The sequence below is a fragment of the Corythoichthys intestinalis genome, chromosome 4, assembly GCF_030265065.1.
Source record: "Corythoichthys intestinalis isolate RoL2023-P3 chromosome 4, ASM3026506v1, whole genome shotgun sequence".
Lineage (NCBI taxonomy): Eukaryota > Metazoa > Chordata > Actinopteri > Syngnathiformes > Syngnathidae > Corythoichthys > Corythoichthys intestinalis.
Genome location: NC_080398.1, coordinates 62,459,397 through 62,480,294, shown reverse-complemented (window position 1 = coordinate 62,480,294; position 20,898 = coordinate 62,459,397). Strand labels below are relative to the sequence as shown.

At 40.2% G+C, this 20,898-nt stretch overlaps 1 protein-coding gene across 8 annotated transcripts in view; it reads left to right on the top strand.

Annotated features, from left to right (window-relative positions):
- Nucleotides 1-20,898, top strand: part of LOC130914451 (adhesion G protein-coupled receptor B1-like) — a 428,372-nt gene that overhangs the window by 168,748 nt on the left and 238,726 nt on the right. For all 8 annotated transcript variants that reach the window (XR_009062924.1, XR_009062926.1, XM_057833647.1 and 5 more), the window contains exons 15-17: nt 5,841-5,943; nt 6,027-6,070; nt 12,458-12,584. Coding sequence is in view for 6 of the 8 variants with exons in the window: in XM_057833647.1 (XP_057689630.1) it covers nt 5,841-5,943; nt 6,027-6,070; nt 12,458-12,584 (274 nt within the window). In the remaining 2 variants the exon portion in view is untranslated. The remainder of the gene's footprint in view (nt 1-5,840; nt 5,944-6,026; nt 6,071-12,457; nt 12,585-20,898) is intronic.

The following is a 20,898-nucleotide window of genomic DNA, read 5'->3' as shown; positions in this document are numbered from 1 at the left end:
TATTTTTCACATTTTGTGATTCTCTGACAATTGCTTCATATTGCAGGCATTAAGGGGTTAAGACCTGCCACATGAATTTTACTACCTTTTTAAACACTTTTTTTTTTTATCGTGACAAACCTAATAAGGGATCAATGATGGCAGGAGAGGATAAAGCACAGCAGCAGATCCTCAGATCTGTTCTTTGGATGCCTTTGAAAGTAAATAGTGACATTGAGAGCAATCAGGAGTTCAATTATGTGAAGTGAGGAGACCGAGGAAGTTTCAGACATTTTTTAAAAATTTAAACAGACATCTCAGACTCCCAGCCTGTAGGACGGCACAGGCTATATCTCCTCGAGCCTTCAGAACTTCGGGAAGGTGGGTCTGGTTGTGCCTGAGATCTCCATTGGCCATATACTCTTCCGCAAACTGTGAAATGGCATTTTAGGCATTCTGTTACTTATCAGTGCTAAACAACAACAGCAGCAAAGTTTATTGCAGAGACTCAGAAATCTTAAAATCATTACCTTTAATGCGAAAGCCCCACAGCTACTGTTGTCCTGTTGCTTGTTATGGGCCACAGTTTTGGTAGTCCAAGTTTCTATTTGGAACTCACGGCCCGCCAACCTCAAGAAGTTCCTAATTATTGTTTTATAAGCAAAACAATGAAAATGAACATTGAACTTTTATCTTCCATATTAACATAAGACTAGGAATTTAAAACTTTCTTACCTCCAATTCCGCAAGTTTTTGCTCATATTTGTCCTCGTTACCCAAGGGATCGGTGATCACCAGTGTCCTCTCAGAAATGTGGACAATCTATAAAAGGTTAGTTCCTTTGTGTAATTCTGCACAATGACAGATTTATCTAGTTAACTTACTAATGAAATTTCACTTCTGTATGGCATCAGCTAAATTAATAGCTATATATAATACATTCCAGAATCGGTAGGTCTTAAGAACATATAAGAAACCCACTAACCACTAAAATCCAATGAGCACATACAGGACAGGACAGGACAAATCCACTTTTTTTCATCAGGGAATTTCCTCTGAAGAACATACAATACCAAATTATTGTTATTTTGGGTTACTGGCGTTAAAGTAATATAGCTAAATATTGGCATGAAATAGATTACCTTTCTAACAGGCTGAAATTTTCCCAAAAACAGACTCCGAGCTACCACAGCAGAGAGTTGGTGAATGGACTCCTGTTAAAAAAAGGGTAACAACATTACAACTATACTCCAGCAAAAATTAAATGCAGTGAGAAAAATAACTCTTTCCAGCACTTGCCTGCTGCCTTTCAATGAGGATATGCATGTATGCATCAATTACCTGCATAGCAAAATAAAAATAAAAAATTGGCAAAAGGCAAGAATCTTTGTTATTTGCTAAATACTTATTGCTCCCACTGACTTCATCAGACAGCCAGCCGTTGCCTTTTAGTGTATGAAAAGACGTGTCATATAATTTATACGGTCCAACGACAGCCTCCACCTTGCCTTGGTCCTCTGCAGCCCACAGTAATTTAACTGAAAACACAACATTGTTAAATAAAAAAAAGTAATTATTTACGGCACTTGACCAGATGACCATCAGGTCAAAATTATCTACTGAATAGGCCAAACTACCTAACAAATCCTGACGGTCTTTCACCAATTTTGTAAGAGCTGTACGAAGTAGAAGGGTACAATTAGATATACATTTTAGAACACCAAAAAAAAAAAAAAAAAAAAAAAAAACTTGCCGTTTTATGTCGCTATTTGTCCTCTCATCCAGCCCATTCGTCTGAGGATGAAATGCAGCTGTAACACTCCTTTCAATGCACAGGAGGGCACAAAGGTTATCGTTGAGCTGGAAAATTGGTACAACTTTGTAAATAAATCCAATTTAAAAAAAAAAAAAAAAAAAAAAAAAAAAGGGAAAACAACAATGCCAAAATCCCACTGTGAAAATAATTTAATGCCTCCAGATACCTCATTGACAAATTCTCTTCCTTGGTCAAACAGGATTCTTTGGGGGCATCCGTGTCTATAAACAATTGAGCAGATCCGTTATGCCACTTCTGATGCTGTTTTGGTTTTTAAAGGAAAGGCCTCAACCCACTTGGAAAAATAATCGGTGGCAGTAAGAATGTACTGAAAGCCATCCTTGGTTTTTGGGAGAGGCCCAGTCAGGTCTATCCCAACCAACTCCCAAACAGCAGACACCTGTGAAAGGCAAATCCAATATTGAACATATCTCTTACAGCTATTCCTACACAATCTGAAGAGCACCATGTTTTATCTTTGAAGTTTTTAACTTAATCGGGGTAGATGGCTCCCACCTTGATATGAAGGGAACACATAAAAACCTAATTTTCACGCATGTCCAAATATTAAATACATGCATGTAATAAAAACCAGAAATATATTTCTTTATTTGATTACACACTGTCACTATAAAAATATACCTTAATGCTTTGTAATGGCTGTGTCACAGCCAGAGTTACCAGTCCTCTGACATCCGTCGCATTCAGAGACCTTAAAACAAATCGTCATGAGAAACGGGTCAGGTTAATAAGATCTGAAATAGCACCAAAATTACTTAGTGACAAAATGCAGAAATAAGCCATCACATACCCATCTGTCATTGTCCACTGTCATGCCATCCCAATAATTTCTGGAGTACATTGAGGATCTGGTTTTAACAGTGCCTGTGTGTGCACCAATTGAAGCCGAGTGTACTTCATTGAACAGTGATCGTGCTTCTGTTCGGGACTGGATCACCCTTCTTCTCCAAAAGAAGAGCTGTCCTTCTACAGTGAGCATTGATTGATCACATATAAACACAAATACACATAAATAACAATTATATAACTGTATACACATATATATATAATTATAAATAAGAGCAACATCACAAATACTTTGCCTACTCACCCTTCAGTTTGAGCTTCTGCATATATCTTCTTAAAGCACATTTCTGAAATTTATATAAAAGTTAGGGAATTCACCCCTAGACATAAAATTGAAAATCTCCTGGAACCTCTTTTCCATGTTGCTCACCAACTGTAAAGCACATGCACAGAAAGACAACTTTGAAAAATGACTTCCAAATACTTTTATACATTCACTCCCGAAAACAATGATTAGCAGTTAAGCTTTTTTGAAAATTTATTTTTTTTATATATATAGGACTTAGCTTTCTCAAAATATAATGGCATAATTGGGTCACTAGCCATTTGTACATATGGTTAATTTCTGTAGATATGGTTAATTTCTGTATGATTTCAAGCATGAAACTCCATTAAAACCCAGGTGACCCAAATGTTTAATGCTTATATCATACAATGCTAACTTCCGTACGCTGTTAACCCACTATAATGTAAAAAATCACTCTTGAACAATAACCGAATCGCCATTAAAACCTTGGCGACCCACGTGTTTACTGCTTATCATTCGACGTTAACTTCATAACGCTTTTGTCTTGCGATATCATCAATATTCCAATTCAGTCTTTCGTGTCTATGTATTTGCTTACAGAGGTTAGCGGACAAAAGGCATTATACAATGAATATATTTTAGAAATATTACTCACTTCCAACGACAACAATAGAAGCAATGAAGCACGTGTTTACTCCTTATCATGAGACGTTAACTTCATTACGCTTTTGTCTTGCAATATCAACAATATTCCAATTAAGTATTTCGTGTATATGTAATTGCTTACAGAGGTTAGTGGTCAAAAGGCACTATAAAAAGAAAATACTTTAGAAATTTACTCACCTGCACGACAACAATAGCAGGAATGGCGTTGTAGTAAAAAAGGAATCTCCACTCGACAAAAGTTTGACACGTGAGCACCCCTAGAGGGGTGTGGTTGCAATGCGCATGCTCAGTAGCGCTTTGGCTATCAATTCGACAGGGCTCCCCATTTGTCAGTACACCGGCCCTGGACTGTATGGCGCCATTCCGACTCTCCCAAAAGACCTGAACTACTGCCAAAGGTGGTGCCGAAGCTCCCCCGTGGAGTATGATGTATGTAGTGCGTTAAAAGAGGTGCGAGAATGGCGTGGCCTGCCGGGAAGAGGCAACCGTGATGTCACCCCGCACCAGGGCCCACCCATCCCACAACCTCGGTGTTTGATGCATTGAAATCAAGGGAGAGTCGGCACAGGACTATACGGCCCATTTCCAACTCCCCCCGGAGGTATGAATGAGTATGTAGGTGCCAGGGTGATATTTACAGCGCAAAGTGAAAAGTTTGTGAGTTAAGAGGCAGGCTCCCGCAGACAGGGCCCCGCCCGCCAGAACCTCCGGCCGAAGAGCGAGAGAAGCACCAGGGCCCCGACCACTCCCCACCAAGCGCCCAGAGCGGTATGGTACCGAGGAGCATCTCCCCGGCACCCAGTACAAGGAAACGGGGCCAGGTTCGGGCCAACACGGAAAGGCACTGTGCCTGTAACCCCCACCCTGGAGAGGGGGCGGGCCCGACACACAGGGACACACATGAAGATCTTATAAAATGAGAGAGAGAATGAGAACTGATACTGTAGATGTGTGCCGGGGACCATGAATATATTTTCTAATTGTATGTTCATAAATAAATGTCAGTTTTAAGAAGAACTAGTTTGTGTTAAAGGAGGGAGGAGTTATCTCATATATTTTATTTCATTAATATGACGTATAATACATGTTTTTGGATAGTTATTTTGAGATTAGGGTAATTAAAATGGCTAATTCTGACTGTGTGGAAATTCAGGTGACGTTGCCAGCGTAGGAACGCAACTCGTTCGTAAACCGGGGACTACCTGTATTAGATTGAGCCATATGCAATCTATGCAATATTTAAACTGGATAAATTGCAGATTGCTATTCTTAGACATTGTAAATGTATTTTTATAATATTGGGTCCAGTAATTATTATCCAACATTACTGAAAGTTCATTACTTCATTTTTTATTGGTAAAGCAGTTTAGTTTTTAAATGAGAATAAATGATACACTTTTGAAAGTTTGTTGTTGTTGTTGAAAACGGATACTTTCCTAATATATTTACAAAAGGTGGTGGATCAAAAGTACCTGCCAGCGATGGTGATTTGCTTTTGATAGTTGCCCTGATTTTATTGTATTGAAGGAAATTTAAACATCTTACTCGGAAATCTTCAAGTATTTTTTTCATATGACATATATTATCTTAAAATCTTTAAATGTGCTATTGGTGAATGCATGACTTTACGTAGAGAGAGAGAGACATTGCAGGGGACATCCAGACGGCAACGCCTTTAGCTGCACAGCAGGGCCAATTCCATCTGTTTAGTGTGGAGGCCACCCTTCCTGTGGTGGGTGGGTGGGTGGGGAGGTGCTCCTCTCTTCTCACCTTACCTTGGGATAATACAGTTTTTTTGATTAGGGTTTATTAAGAGACATGAGATTTTTGTGTTAATAAAGCCTCCACTTATTCAACCACAATCATTGTGTACTCTCTTTTCATTTCTACATCACCTCTCCTTGGTGACCGGTTGAAGAGTCTCCAAGAAACCCTAACAGGCTCCGGAAAAATACACAATTGTTTTTTTTTTGTTAAGGGGTGAGAGGCTTTTAGAAAGCTTTTGTAAAGTCTTATGTTAGGTGTCGCGCAAAGATAAATTAATAAAAACGTCCATTCTAACATAAGACACAATACATGAAGTGTTAAATGGCACACTTTACCCAAATTAATGTTAACCTAGATTTAGATGGCATCCAAAAATAGGGCCCATTTTGTCATCCTTTCAACAAATCTTGAGTGTCATCATTGTTTTGTGGGGGTAAGGGGGCAGTGGGCCAAAGTTTTGCCACATTGACACATTTTCTTCCTATTCTGTCTCTGTAGAAACAGCACAGTACTCAACTCCAGGATTGTGTCTGTCATCATTAAACCATCTCCTGCATTCCTCTCTGCACCAGTTACAGTTGAATTCTCTCATATGTACAACGTGAGTGGCAAATAAATGTTTCATAAGCACCAACAGTGTAATCAAGACTTTCATATTAATTTAACAACTCTTTCATCCACCAGGGCACCACGAATCAAACATGTATATCTTGGGATGACAATGAGAGGTATGACGAATCTTATTATATATTTTAACATGTAAGCTAAAGTTAGGCTGCATTTTACTCTGCTAAAACCCTATGTTCATTGTTTTCAAGTCAGTTTCATTTGAATGTGCTTATTGCATTTTTTCCACTGTATACTGTCAAGGCAGCACTTCATCACCAAGATGCCAAATTACCTTTTGTCCTTCCATATAATTCATTTGTTAAACAAAATGATTCAAAATTGAAACACCAGTCTTAAATACTAGTATTGTGATCAAGGCTATGAAGCCAACTCAGAGTCCAGTTTGCTATAGGTTCCAAATGAACACAATGGATGGTGGCAGAGTCAGAGGATTGCTTTGACTGTCACGTGCGCACAGGGGTGGGTGTGTGGGTGTGTGTGTGTGTGTGGGGGGGGGGCATGTGTGTGTGGGTGCATGCAGGCCCATGTTGTACCAAAAGCTTACATATAGAAAATGTAAAAAATACAGTGTTACCTCTATTTACGAAATTAATTGGTTCTGGAGATAGTTTCGTAACTTGATAATTGTGTAGGTAGAGACGCCTTTTCCATGTAAATGCCCTAATTTGTTCCAAGCCCACCAAAATTCAGACATAAATCTTCATGTCATGAAAAAAAATGATCGCACGTCTCGTCCAATAGGGATACCACGCGGTTCACTTTCCTGTTTAATTTTCCCCTACACATTTTTATATACTTCGGTCTGCATTGAGTTGGGAGGGCCCGGCCCCGCAGCTGGCTGATCGGAGACAAAATGCGGGAGACGAGCTCTGTAATAAAACACTCATCTCAGTGTAATCGGCGTTGGGAGGACCTCCAATGGGCTCTGACTTGAAGTATATTATTGCGACGCACGGTTGAAGGTTCAAGAGAAATGTGTGAATGTGTTATCAGCTCTTCACGTCAAGCGAGCCAGTACCACATTTAAAATACGGGTTGGTGGAGAGGCAGATGGACTCATCAAAAGAGCCAGAAATGACTCGCGAAGACATAGGTTCATGACACCTGTTCTACACTCTAGATCAGGGGTCCCCAACCTTTTTTGCACCACGGACCGGTGTTATTTTGGTCTTTTTTTTACTGACCGATGTCACTGACAAATTTTGCAACCCATCAAAAATTGCAACGATGTGGTTCTGCGCATGCGCGTAACGTTAAACATTGCCACAAAATTCGCAGCGATTCCAAAGTAAAAGTAAAGTAAACTTTCTTGAAAGAAAGGAATATTAACTTACGTTTGATCATGGAAGGACATGTAGAAAAGTTCTCCTCAGATACATTCTGCCATGTTAGCTGCACACAACAACTGCACACCGCTCTCACCAATAACGACTTTGCCTTGTCGTTAAGCATTAATTAAGAAGCCCGCTTCACAAAGATACGATGTTGGAAATTATAGCAAGGTTTTCAATGCTCCCGTAGCGATGTCAGGATATTCCGGAATTAATTTTATCCAGACCCTCGGTAGAGTTGTTGTCTCATATGTACGTTTAATAAGGTCGCCGTCATTTGCGATCTTTCCAAGCTGATCCTCCTGTTGTACAAACATGCTCGAGTCACTCGGTTTATTCACAAATGGGTCACGAATCCACTCCTTCGCAGTTCGTGGGTCTTCGAGGTTGTAGGCTTATCAGGTGCCCTTTTCGCGGTAAAAATATCTCCAAAGATGTCTGTTTTCCAGTCATTGTCGCTCGTGTGGGGGCTAATTATTTCTGGGAACAAATGTGCTGCGCCCATGTCCTAGTAATCCGTTATTATCGAGGACAAGTGCACATGGATATATTATATACACAAACAAGATGTACTGCTAGCAGTCCAATCAATGGATTTCTATGACGACATTCTAATCTATCCTGTAGTAATATATCTAGAGTAGACAGCGATATTGGTGTGTTAAACAGGGGTACAGGGTTAATTCGGCCAGAATTCGGTCGTTAATAAATTATTATTTCTGTGCGGCCCGGTAGCAAATGTGCCACGGACCGGCCCCGCAGATGGGGACCCCTGCTCTAGATGATAAAATTTTAAACAATGACTGTGGAAAAGAAAAGAGGAGCAGGAATGCCAGTCTTGATCATCCGCCTCCATTGTTTACAACGCTAGCGTGCCGCACTAAAAATGGCAATGGCACGCTCCATGACGTCACTTCCTTATTATCCGATTGTTGTACGGATACAGCAGTCCATATTAAGCGGTGGGTAATATTACCTGTCTACATTATCCGTGTAACAACCGGACAAGATGTGTATTAGTGTTGCATGCAACATGCTATATACAGTAATCCAACTAATTACACGTTTAAGGCCATTATCCGTCCTAGTGTAGACGTAGCCTTAGAGAAGAAGCAGGAAGCTGGTATTCTATCTGTATTGGAGTGGCCAGCACAATCAACGGAGCTCAACCTCATTGAGCGATTGTGGGAGCAGCAGATTGATTGTATGGTATGCAAGAAGTGCCCATCAAGCCAATCCAACTTGTGGGATGTGCTTCTGGAAGCAATGAGTGAAGTTTCTTCAGATGACCTCAGCAAATTAACAGCTAGGATGCCAAAGGTCTGCAACAATGTAATTGTTGCATTCTTTGATGAAAGCAAAGTTTGAGAAAATTATTATTTATTTATACACATTAATCATTATTATAATTTTTATTTATTAAAATTATTTTAGTAAATAAAATGATCATTAAATATTATATATTTATTATTATTATTTAATAATTATTTATTAAATTATTATTATTATTAAAAATCCTTTTTTCTAACCTTGTCTGTGACTATATTTTCTCTTTAAAATTCATTTGAAACATAGGACTGTATAAAGGAAATATCTTGAACTGGAGGTCGTCATTTGGACTGTTTTTTATTGAACTGGGCGGGTTTTACTGTACGATTGGACTGGGTACTGTTTTTCTGATCTGGCAGCCCTGGTGCTATTACATGTCATTGTTCGTGAAGTCGGTAGTAGCCAGTTGTTCTGCTCACACATTCTAAGCAGGAACTGATCCTCCCCGCCTTGTGGGCACCACAAAATGTCTGGTTACTACTTGTGGTAAAGTTGCTGGGTCAATATAACGATTTGAACTAAAAATATGTATAGACTTTATTGTTCAAATCATGTGGCAATGCAGCTAGTCAATATATTGTGATCCATTTTGCATTTTGTATATCAGCAAACGATACTTTGTCCCAAATCTAGCTTCATTGATTATTTCAAGTAAACTTTATTTTATAAAGAGTAGGAATTCATTTATTATTTAAAGTAGGCTTCATAATGACTAGGAAAATGTTGATTAGTTAAGAAAAATGGTAACATTTCAAATAAAATTTGGTCTAATTTGACCTACTGTTACTTAATCATATGAAGGCAGTTTGTTGGCATGTTTTTTTTTTTTCCAGTAAATCCTTCCAGAAGGGGAGTGCTAAAGTCGGGAATAATTGGGATTGGCAACGGGTGAAAGTCCGCTGGAAGGTTTCGGAACGCTGTTTCAGTATCAAATTCAGGGGCAGAACGGTGCTTTGATCCTGAAAATATGACGGCAACTTTCAAAACTCCATGTTAAAAAAAAGCTGCCACACATGCATACCCAAGAACAAAACAATCCACTAACGTCATATTTACATACACAAGTTAACAAGAAGCCTAATAAAGTGCTTGTGTAGCGTCATCCGTTTCCACTGATACTTATCCATCCATCCATTATCTTCCGCTTGTTCCGGGGTCGGGTCGCGGGGGCAGCAGCTTTAACAGGGAAGCCCAGACTTCCCTCTCCCCAGCCACTTCAACCAGCTCCTCCGGTGGGATCCCAAGGCGTTCCCAGGCCAGCCGAGAGACATAGTCTCTCCAGCGTGTCCTGGGTCGTCCCCGGGGCCTCCCGCCGGTGGGACATGCCCGGAACACCTCTCCAGGGAGGCGTCCGGGAGGCATCCGAACCAGACGCCCGAGCCACCTCAGCTGGCTCCTCTCTACGCGGAGGAGTAGCGGCTCGACGCCGAGTCCCTCCCGGATGACCGAGCTTCTCACCCTATCTCTAAGGGAGAGCCCGGACACCCTGCGGAGGAAACTCATTTTGGCCTCTTGTATCCGGGATCTTGTTCTTTCGGTCACGACCCAAAGCTCGTGACTGATACTTATTACTTATTTATTCCACGGAGTTCTCCCAGAGTGTGTATCAGAGTTGGACGAGACAGGCGACTCGCTTCGATGTGCAACTGCACGCAACAAACCACCCTGCCTGGACTCCAGTTGTCCGTTCAATTGGCTGACATACTGCGTGATAAGCATGAATAGATAGCTCTGATTGGTTCAAATCAACATGTTTCTGGGACATCAAAAAAAGAAAAAGAACAAGCTTGTTGAATTAATGCAATACAAAAGGCAATGCAACAGAAAATTTTTACATTTTTAAAAGAAGGGAAAGAGTTGATGAGGTTTATTTTATTTGCTCTTGTTAGGGAGGTACAAAACATCTTCCTTGTGAACCCTCTAATGCCTGACCCTAGAAATAATAAACAGAAAATTTTGATTTTTAAAAATTTTCCTTAAACATAATACAGGTAGTCCCCGGTTTACAACGTACCCAACTTTTGTGATTTTGACTTTACGACGCGCGATTTCACTTTTGTTTTGTGATGCATGCTTTTATTTTGGCGCAAGACGTGTAGAGCAGGTAGTATAAATGGCACACTAGTAAGAGCGCATGTACACATGAAGAACTCGCGGAGCTGAGTGAGAGAGAGAGAAGGGAAAGAAAGCCTGTGCCCACATTTGTTGCTTGTGAAGTATCCACAGAGGCAACACCTGTATATAACACCTTTTATACTGTTTATTGTGCGTTTTCAATTGGGGTCGAATACTTGGGGTGAGTTTATATGATTACTTTTGATGATGTGCGGACGCTAACTGATACATGCTAATCGTTTGTGTGGATTGGTATTGCTGTATCAGCAGCTAGTTATAAACGCAACATTGAATTGCTGTTATTGAAGATGAAACAGATTTAATTTGATTTTTTATCTTGGTTACATTCTGCAAGTATTGATGTCATGAGCAACTGGATATAGTCAGCAAACCACACGGAGGTCTGGCATTGTCATTTCGGAGTTTAGGCTCACTGTCTAGCTAGAACTTAGCGCTAATATCTTGCCGAGGACAGGACAATGACTCATAATACATGTTTTTGGACAGTTATTTTGAGCTTAAGGGGGTATTTAGGGTTACCTAAGGGATTAATTCTGATTTACGTGGAAAAACGGGTGACGTCGCTAGCATTGGAGCAAAACTCATTCGTAACCTGGGGACTTCCTGTATAATAAATGTTTTAAAAGAATTTTTAAAAATTAATTTGTATGCTGTATGTACTTATTTCGGTCAATGTATGTTACTATTTTTTAAATAACATATAAGTCAATGTTTACATTATGTTCAGTTTTAATGTACTGTACATCCTGTGTTCTTAAGTAGTTAAAATTGTGGTTTTGTGTTAACTGTCATTTTGTACATCATTAAAAAAAATACAATTTTGAATGAAAATCAGTTTCTCATGTATGCCTTGTTACAATAAGTGTAATGCAGAAGCCTAATGCATGTGTTGAACCTATTGTGTTTTATTGTGCGTTATAGGTATAACTGCCAAAAGCAGTGTTCTTTGCATTTCTGTGGTTTTAGGAGGTTTGACCAAAAGAAAAAGAAAAAAAAAAAAAAGCCACTTTCACCCCTGATAGTGTCTTTGCACACACTTTTGTACTGAAGGTCTGTTATTACCTGCTCATAATGGTCCCACAAATTCTGTTTATTTCTGTAGTAGCTAGATGGGGGATGGGTTCTAATTTATTATGAGCATGTCCCCCTGTCCCCATTACCATCTGTGCTCATGATCCTAGTCATTTACAAGGGTAAATGCAAATCGATAGTTGCTTGGAGTGAAAATTCTGAAATTAAAACATAACATTCTTCAAACAAAAAACAAAACAAAACAAACATGTAGTAAAGAATACTCAGTGTTTGAATAAGAGCCTAATTGCAAAAATATAATACTGTATGCTTATATGTCATCATGTCCAGCACTTTGTTCTCCGTCATTAAAAAAAAAAAAAAAAAAAAAAAAAACATTTGGAAAATTATGACATTGTTATTTATGTATGTATCTCGTTAACACTTGAATGAAAGATGCATTTTATATTTAATATTTTGCAAATGCGTCCACGCAGAAACCTGCAACGCGCAGCCCCAAGCCTCCTCATCACCTCATTCACGTCTCTCACTGCGCATTTTAGACAATAACGCAGATAAAGTGGATTAAGCAGCGGATGTATACAGGAGCTTTGGCATTCTTACAGCTTCGTTCGCCTTTTGTTTACTCTATTTTTTACTGTGTGCATGTCTGTGTAGCTCCTCTTTGCTGGGATCCTGGTCTGCTAGAGGCTGCAAGTCCGTGCTCGTCGATTCACTCAGAACCAAATGCGTGTGTGAAAGACTGACCACCTTCGCCATTTTAGCGCGACTTCATCCTGAAATGGTAAGTAGGAATTTCCCTTGATTAAGCCAAGGACCTGAGACTGTCTTATGCGCGCTGTTCTTTCCTCGAACCTTTTTTTTTTTTTTTTTTTTTTTTTTTTTTTTTTTTTAAACCCATGCCGTCATTGTCATTACCTTAACAACAGATCCTCCCCCCACCACCGCCGCTACCGGCACAACACCGGGCGCAGTCACTATCTCTCTCCCTCGCTGAGCCAAATCAATGCATAACAGAAAAAAATGGGCAAGCTTGTTGACCATAATTAGCTACTATTTACATCATGAAGGCTGATTATGTTGGGCCAAGGGAAGATAGCTAACTACTAGCTATATTTTAGAAATATTTACTCAATAGTAATGTAACTATAGACACGAAAGGGGTAATGATAGACTGGTTCTGAGATTCTTCTTGATTCAATTCCGGTGTTGTGCCGAAAAATGTACCCCCCCGCGTGAAATGTCCTCCCTGACGGGAACGCTTATTTATAACGCTTTATTGAGGTGAAAACATCAAATGTTTTCATGGACGCATTACAGTAATGGATTTCCGACTGTAAAATCAGTTTTAAATAAATAGATTACGGAAAATACTCGTACTGTATTTTAGTAACAAATCGTGGACTGGGCCACATAACCATCTTTGAACAGAAATGTATTAGTCTACAGGTTTTCACGACCATATCCCAATGACAATCACACAGGTATGACATTTATTAGCTCAAGCAGAGTAAAATAATACATATTCACAGTACAAGAAAATCGTTTCCATGTCCATCGATTGGTAAGAAAAAGCTGTTTGTGACGTGTGGGCGCTCAATAATAAAATAAATAATAAAATAAAAATAACTAAAATAGGCGCTCAATAAAGTGTTATAAATAAGCGCTCCCGTCAAGGGGGACATTTCACGCGGGTCGGCTATTTTTCACCACAACACCGGCTCCGGCCTCCTTGTGTGGAGTTTGCATTTTCTCCCCGTGCCTGCGTGGGTTATCTCTGGGTACTCCGTCTTCCTACCACATCCCAAAAACAAGCATGGTTGGACAGGTACCAAAAAAATGGCCCGTGCATTTCTGTCCTCTGCGGCCCTCCTTGTGTATGGGTGTGCAGGGGTGTCACTAGCTTTTAAGAATTAGCGGGGCTTAGCCCCCAGGACATGACCATGGAGGAAGTCGGCGTGATGTCACGATGACGTCACCTCGCTTAGCAACATGTCGCCATTTTGTGAAGGGGGAACGCACAGCTAAACATTCCAGAGACAAACGTCTGAAATTCATATATTTCAGGTGTGTTTTGCTTCTTTTTTCCTAAAAACGTCTTAAACGTGGCTTACTATTATCACGAGTCACTGCCGACAGACGCGAGGAGGCGATGCAATTTAAAATCAGCGTTTATTGGATTACAAAGCTGCTGATACAAAGTCGCAGCTGATAGCTGGATAAACAAAAGAATGGCCTGCAGTGGAGTTCGGAAACATCTACAACTACCTCATAAAGTCACCCAGTAAGTTGCCTTTATCATTTACGTGGAATATGAACTGTGTGGAACTGAGAAAATTGGTAGTATATACGAAGTGATTATTTCTGCCGTAACCAGTAATTCGCCTCCAGGCGTTATTTAGCCGTGAGCACGTCATGGCAAAATAACCAATTCCCAACAGGTCAATAATTTACCGATTGACTAATCAGAGCAGTTCACGGCAAAAGAAAAATAACGCTTTGCGAGTTGCTGGTTACGGTAATAATAACCACTGCCTAGTCTATTGAATCCTAGCAGCTAATTGGGGCAAAAATTAAAGTTTACTCACCAGTAATAATGTCAGCTGCAAACGTAAATGTGCTTGGATTTAGGTTCCCACAGGCGAAAATAGTCCACGGAACCATCTTCTTTTACTGTTCCTCGATTAATTGCTCTCAGCCATTTGTTTCTCCTTTTCTTCTCACATAGAAGAATGAAGAACTTCAAATGCGGCTCCGAACTCTTCCTTGTGTGACAACCCGCAACACAGCAACTTTTAGTCATTCCGACGGAAAAAAGACCGCAAATAAGACCAAAGTTTAACGCATTTGTATTACAATGTGTAACGGGTACACAGTGTATCCGTTAGAGTACGTGGAAACCTCCCCGCCAATTCCTTCATGTAAGGACGCTAACGACTGCGCCATTGGCTCAAGCTTTATTGGCGCAGTGGTTAACGTCCTTGCCTGCCGACTAGATTGGTCTTGGCGCATGGGTTCGCGTCCCAGCCTGGTCAGAGGTGGGAACGGAATCGGGTTACAAATGGGGGCTTGTCCGGGATTGGCAGCAAAGGTTTCGGGGGGGAGAGTGTAACAGGTACACAGTGTATCCGTTAGAGCACGTGGAAACCACCCCGCTGATTCCTTCATGTAAGGACGCTAAAGGCTGCGCTGTTGGCTCAAGCTTTATTGGCGCAGTGGTTAACGTCCTTGCCTGCCGACTAGATTCGTTGCGGCGCGCAGGTTCGCGTCCCAGCCTGGTCAGAGGATGTGGCCCAATCTTTGAGCTTCCCCGCACGCACCGGAGCGGCGGAAAAGCGTTTCCCTGCGGCGATAAAGGGAGGACGCCCGGGGGATCTTTAGGCGCGTCGCGTTTCACGGATCGGTCGAAACGCGCGCGCCGCGGGGCTGCGTCGAACCCGCGACCCTCGGCGTACAACGCCGGGTGCGCGCGCCGTTCTTACACGTCATCCTTCCGCAACGTATCCATCACGTGGAGAGCACGTTCTTTCACTTTAGAACATTCAGATTGTGCCACCCGTTTAGATTCCTCGCTTGTTTCAATTGATTTCTGGACTTTAGAACATTCAGATTGTGCCACACGTTTAGATTCCTCGCTTGTTTCAATTGAATGCTGGATAGCAATTTACCCCTTAGATGAATGAAGTATTCATTAAAATAAAATAGAATAGCCCTTTATTGTCATTATATGGTTGTACAATGAAATCTCCCTTTACAGTGCAGGACAAGAAAAAAAATCCCTCTAAAGTGGCTTGCAAGAATAAGTATAAAATCTAAAAAAATATATATAGAATATGTAGAAGGTAGTCCTATGTTCAGGTAGTGCAAATAATTGAAGTGACGTAGCAGCAGCTGACAGTGAAGGCATTGAATATTGCACACAATTACACTATCCGGACAACTTCATTCCTTAACCTACTTTCATTTGTCAATATGTATAGTTTATAAATGGTGTAATATGTACTCAGCCTAGTGAAGTAGCAGTACAAAATGCAGTCTAAATTTTCCTCTTTAAATGACATATAGTCATAGAATACAATTTCATGTTTACTTTAATACCCAGTACTACTTTTATATTACTTGCATAAACTATTACTACAAATATGTTTAGCACAAAGAATCATTGAGTCAGTATTTATTTACAAAACGATATGCAAGACATAACACTTACCTTAAATGAACACACTAGTAAATGTGAGTAAATAAAAACGTGCAAATAACATACAAATATAATGCAGTACTTAGTCATATAACATTAAACATGACATAATATATACTCAGGAAAAGGGTAATAGAATTTACATTTCAGTGCAATAAATGGGTTCACATATTTACAGTTTATTCTACATTATTTACAAGTGTGTCAACATCCAGATTATTTTTATGGGGGCGGGTTTTCCAGTTGTTTCTAGTTACCAGGCCAAGTGAAGTAGCAGTACAAAATGCAGGCAAAATTTATCTTTAAATGACATGGTCATAGAAAAAAAAATATTAGACCAGCCTTGAATTTCTAGAATTTCATGTTACTTTTATGCTCAGCACTACTTTATATTACTTGACTAATATGTTGTTTAGCACAAAGAATCAGTGTCAGTATTTATTTACAAAACAATATGCAAGACAAAACACACTTACCTTAATGAACACACTAGTAAATTTGAGTAAATAAAAACAACATGCAAATAATGTCCAAATATAATGATTTATAAAATTAAACATGACATAATATATACACAGGAAAAGGGTAATAGAATTTACATTTTAATGGGATAAATGCGTTTACATATTTACAGTTTATTCTACATTATTTACAAATGTGTCCAGATCCAGATTATTTTTATAAGGGCGAGTTTCCCAGTTTCTGCTGCCGCTGCTCATTCAGCCACTCTTCTAATATTTTGCTTCCAAATAAAATGGGGCAAAATGAGGCCCCGCCGAAGCGGCTGTGTCCAAACTCTTTAGTTTTGGCCTGCCACTGGGGCAAAAGGAGTTAGAGCCCAGACAGGGACAGCTGAGGTCCCACCTGCACCAGGGTATAGAACAATGACCTGGGGGAGTGATGCAGGAGCTGGGGGAGCAGGAGGACCTGCTGGAGCAGTGGCACTAGCAGGTTGTCTACCCGGCCGCAACTTAGGAGCCTGTCCTGTCCTGTTTGGAGGAAGGACGAACTCATGCTGGGGCCCTGATGTGGAGGGAGGCTCCTCCAGCCTTTCCCGTGGAGCAGGAAGCTGTGAGCTGGCCACAGCGATGCGGTCCTCCGAAGCAACGCTTTGGGAAAGGACACTTCGCTCCTGAGAGTTCTCCCTTCAATTAAACCTGCAGCCATAAAATGTAAACATTACAAATGACGGCTAAACCTTTTACTTAAATGTCAATATAAAATATAGAAAACATTGTGCTTACCACTGATTAGATGAGTTGACCACAACCACCTTGTTTAAGGATGTTAGACGTGCATGAGCAACGGGAGGGTGGATCCCCAAGCAGTCAGCCAGTTGAGATGAATGATATTCAAATTGGAGGCTCGGAAGGAGGCAGGCGTGGAATCCGACAATCAGCGCTGAGGCAAGAGCAAAAATAGTAAAAAAAAATAAAAAACAGTAATCAAATGGATGAATCAATGTTAAGATGCAACTGACAGAGGTAAGGAGACAAGTTGATCGGGTGAGGAGGTGGTGGCGTCCACTGGCTTTTAAAGATGGCTGATTGTTATTGCCCACACCTGTGGTATGTATGTATGTATATATATGCACAGTAGGGCTGGGCGATATGGCCTTAAGTACGTATCACGATAAATTGAGCAGATTTACCTCGATAACGATAAATGACGATAAATTCGCCCAAGCAAACTGTTATATAATCAATGCATGGAATACAAATTAACAGTTTCTCGTTAAATTTATTTACCAGCTTTCAATTTAACAATTGCACATGCAGTCTAAACATTAAGTATTAAAAAAATCTTGTAAACAATAAGAATTCTTGTGTGAACATTTATAACAGCTTGTATGACTTGAAAAATATCCTCACTTGAATTTCATTAAATTCATTCCGCATTGTTATACACTAGATAGTGGCATACGTTTAGATATTTAGAATAGATACAAATACGACACATCCACCCGCCCCCCAGAAATTATACTTAATTTAAAAATAAAATGTTTCACAAACCTTTCCTTTCTTTTATTCAGCTCAATTATTTACATCTTATGATTTTGGAAATCCTTACAGTATGCAATAAATAATATTCCTGTTCCCTAGCACTGTGCTTACTGTACTGTAATTTTTACAAAAAATAAACAATACATAGTTACTCCCTGTCATCTAGGACGAGCCACTTACAAGACTAGCACTGTCGTGTATCACAAATACTGCTTTGAACACATCTTCACAGACAAAAGCAATGACACAGGCTTAAAGAGGTCAACTTTAATTGTGTCAATCACACTTAATGACGACACGATCTCCTGGTTGAAATAGACGACATCCACTTAATTCTATTGAAGATATGTAATGCTGAGGCAATTTGTCAACTTTACTTTTAAAAAGAAACGTGCACTGTTTATCCAGTAGATGGGGCTCTTGCAGTGTGTCAAACAGTGATTCAATTTAGGGCAATTGTCTTAAAAGTGGTTCATTGTTTCAGAAAGCCCCGGTTTTTCCATCCCTATCTGGAACCTGTCAAGAGTTTACTTAATGTCGGGTGAAAGTTTGGCGAAGCTAACTTAAGCCCGACTTCATCCCGTTTACTTGTAGCGTTAGCAGCTAGCGTTAGCCTACCGGGCTTCTGTTTGATTGGCTTCCTGAAAACCATGTGACTCCCAACGTAAGCACACTGTCTGCTTTCTTAAAGGGGAATGAACATAGCCGAACAACACAGAGTCAAAGCGGGATGAAAAGACTATATTTTCTTCTTTTATTAAATTACCGAATTTACCGACATGGTCAAAATTACGTCGGTCATCGTGAAGAATTTCGGTAACGGTCAATTTTCGGTTTACCGCCCTGCTCTAATGCACAGTACTATATATTTTTATTATATTATGTGTATACAGGATATACTGTATGTATATATTTTCACCAAGTGGAAGCTTCCATGATCCCAATAAATATAATAATTAAAACAATATATATACAGTACTGTGCAAAAGTTTTAGGCGGGTGTCCTGCCTAAAACTTTGTGCACATGCATTTAGAATATGAATTCCTTAAGTAATAACGTCAAGTTATTAATAAAAATGGCACTTGCTTTTATAATATCGGGTACATTTCTTCTTTATTTTGGGTGGAATATATGATCTCATAGAATTATGGGATGCACACAATATAGCATTGATGATAATAAAATGACAGTACTGCGATCAATGTACTGTATTCAGCGGGATAGCAGTGATAATTAATAAAATGACGGCACTGTGATCAATGCACTGTATTTAGCGGGACAGACTCTCCGTAAAGCAAGGGCTCGAATAAACTCATTATGATTGCTTATGTTAGCTAAACCGTTTGGCGCTCTGAACCAAACGGAGATGTACATTATAGATATTATGAGACTGTAGTGACCACTACCTCATAAGAGATATTCACCGATGGAACTTATGTGGGTGGGGAATGTTGTGTTCCGGGGGGAAACTAGAGAGTTAGAAGAGCCAAGAGCAGCAGAACACGAAGCACGAACTCTACTCACGAGCTACGAGACTGAACGAGTTCATTAATGAGTAAAACAGCAAGCAAAACACATTTATTTGTTAACAGAGAAGGATATTTTTAAACTTACCGTTCACTAAAGCAGCCGTCCTGTTAACTTGCAATGAAGAAAAGGAGCGGTCCCGATAACTTGCAGTGAAGAATGAAGCGACTAGTGTTGTATCGGTCGCGAACGATTCGTTCTTTTTGAACGAATTGTTTGGGTGAACGAGACCGAACTAATCACCATCTGCACTGATTCGTTCTACGAAGTTGGTGCTTGTTCACTGCGTGGGAGGGCATTGAGCAAGCGGCAGCGCCTTCTGACATCGCACACGACCAATCAGACGCCAGCCTCATCGCGGGCAGGGGAGGGACCGGAAACAGAATCAGGGCGTATGTCACTCACTTCCACGTGTGGCCAATGAGCAGCCAGCGTGCAGGCAGGGGGGCAAGACTGAGTTTTGTCATTTCCCGTTCAGTGACTCGGTCCTCCGGTTCCTGACCTAGCTTGCTGCTAACTTGACTTTCCAGTAATGAATATGCGGTGAACGAATCAAAAAATGAAAGGAAAGGACTTTGTCACATATTTGTTAACGTGGAGCCTATCAAATGCAGCTCAAAAAGACAAAAACACCACACAAATCTAGCGAGCATGGTTTAGTGTACTACTTTTCTCAAAAGACTCGCGACTACCTATTACCACATACTATCAAATTTACAGTAATTTAAAACACGGGTAGCTACGAGGCAAGCAAAAGCTGAGCTGCGGTCGCGTGACGGCAGTGAAGGGGGCAAAGAACTGTCACTATAAGGAGGCTTCATGGCAGCGATATTTACCTCATATGTGCACAGAAAAAAATATTTAGTATGATCACCATAATACTGATTTGCAATGAAACGGTATATACATGTCCATTTTTTCCAAGTGTTTTATTTTATTTTTTTCGTGTCAGGTGTTGGTTGGTTTGACAAATCATGTCAATCCGTCCATCATGTGCTACTCAAGCGCCCTAAAACAACGCACATGGACACGGGAGATGTCGCAATATGTCTACATTTTTCTTAACAGACTAATGAGGGTAGAAAGGCGACATCGTAAAGAGCAAGCAATTATTTCTTGTCAGCATTTGACGATCTGAGATGCGGGGACGACAGGGGAGCTGACCTGATTATTTTATTCATTAATACCAGTGCAAAAATTCAATACGATCACCATAATACTGATTTGCAATGAAACTGTATATACATGTCAATTTTTTCCGAGTGTTTTTTTTTTTTTCGTGTCAGAGCGTGTCGGTTGGTTTGACAAATTATGTCAATCCGTCCATCATGCGCTACTCAAGCGCCCCAAAACAACGCACGCAGACACG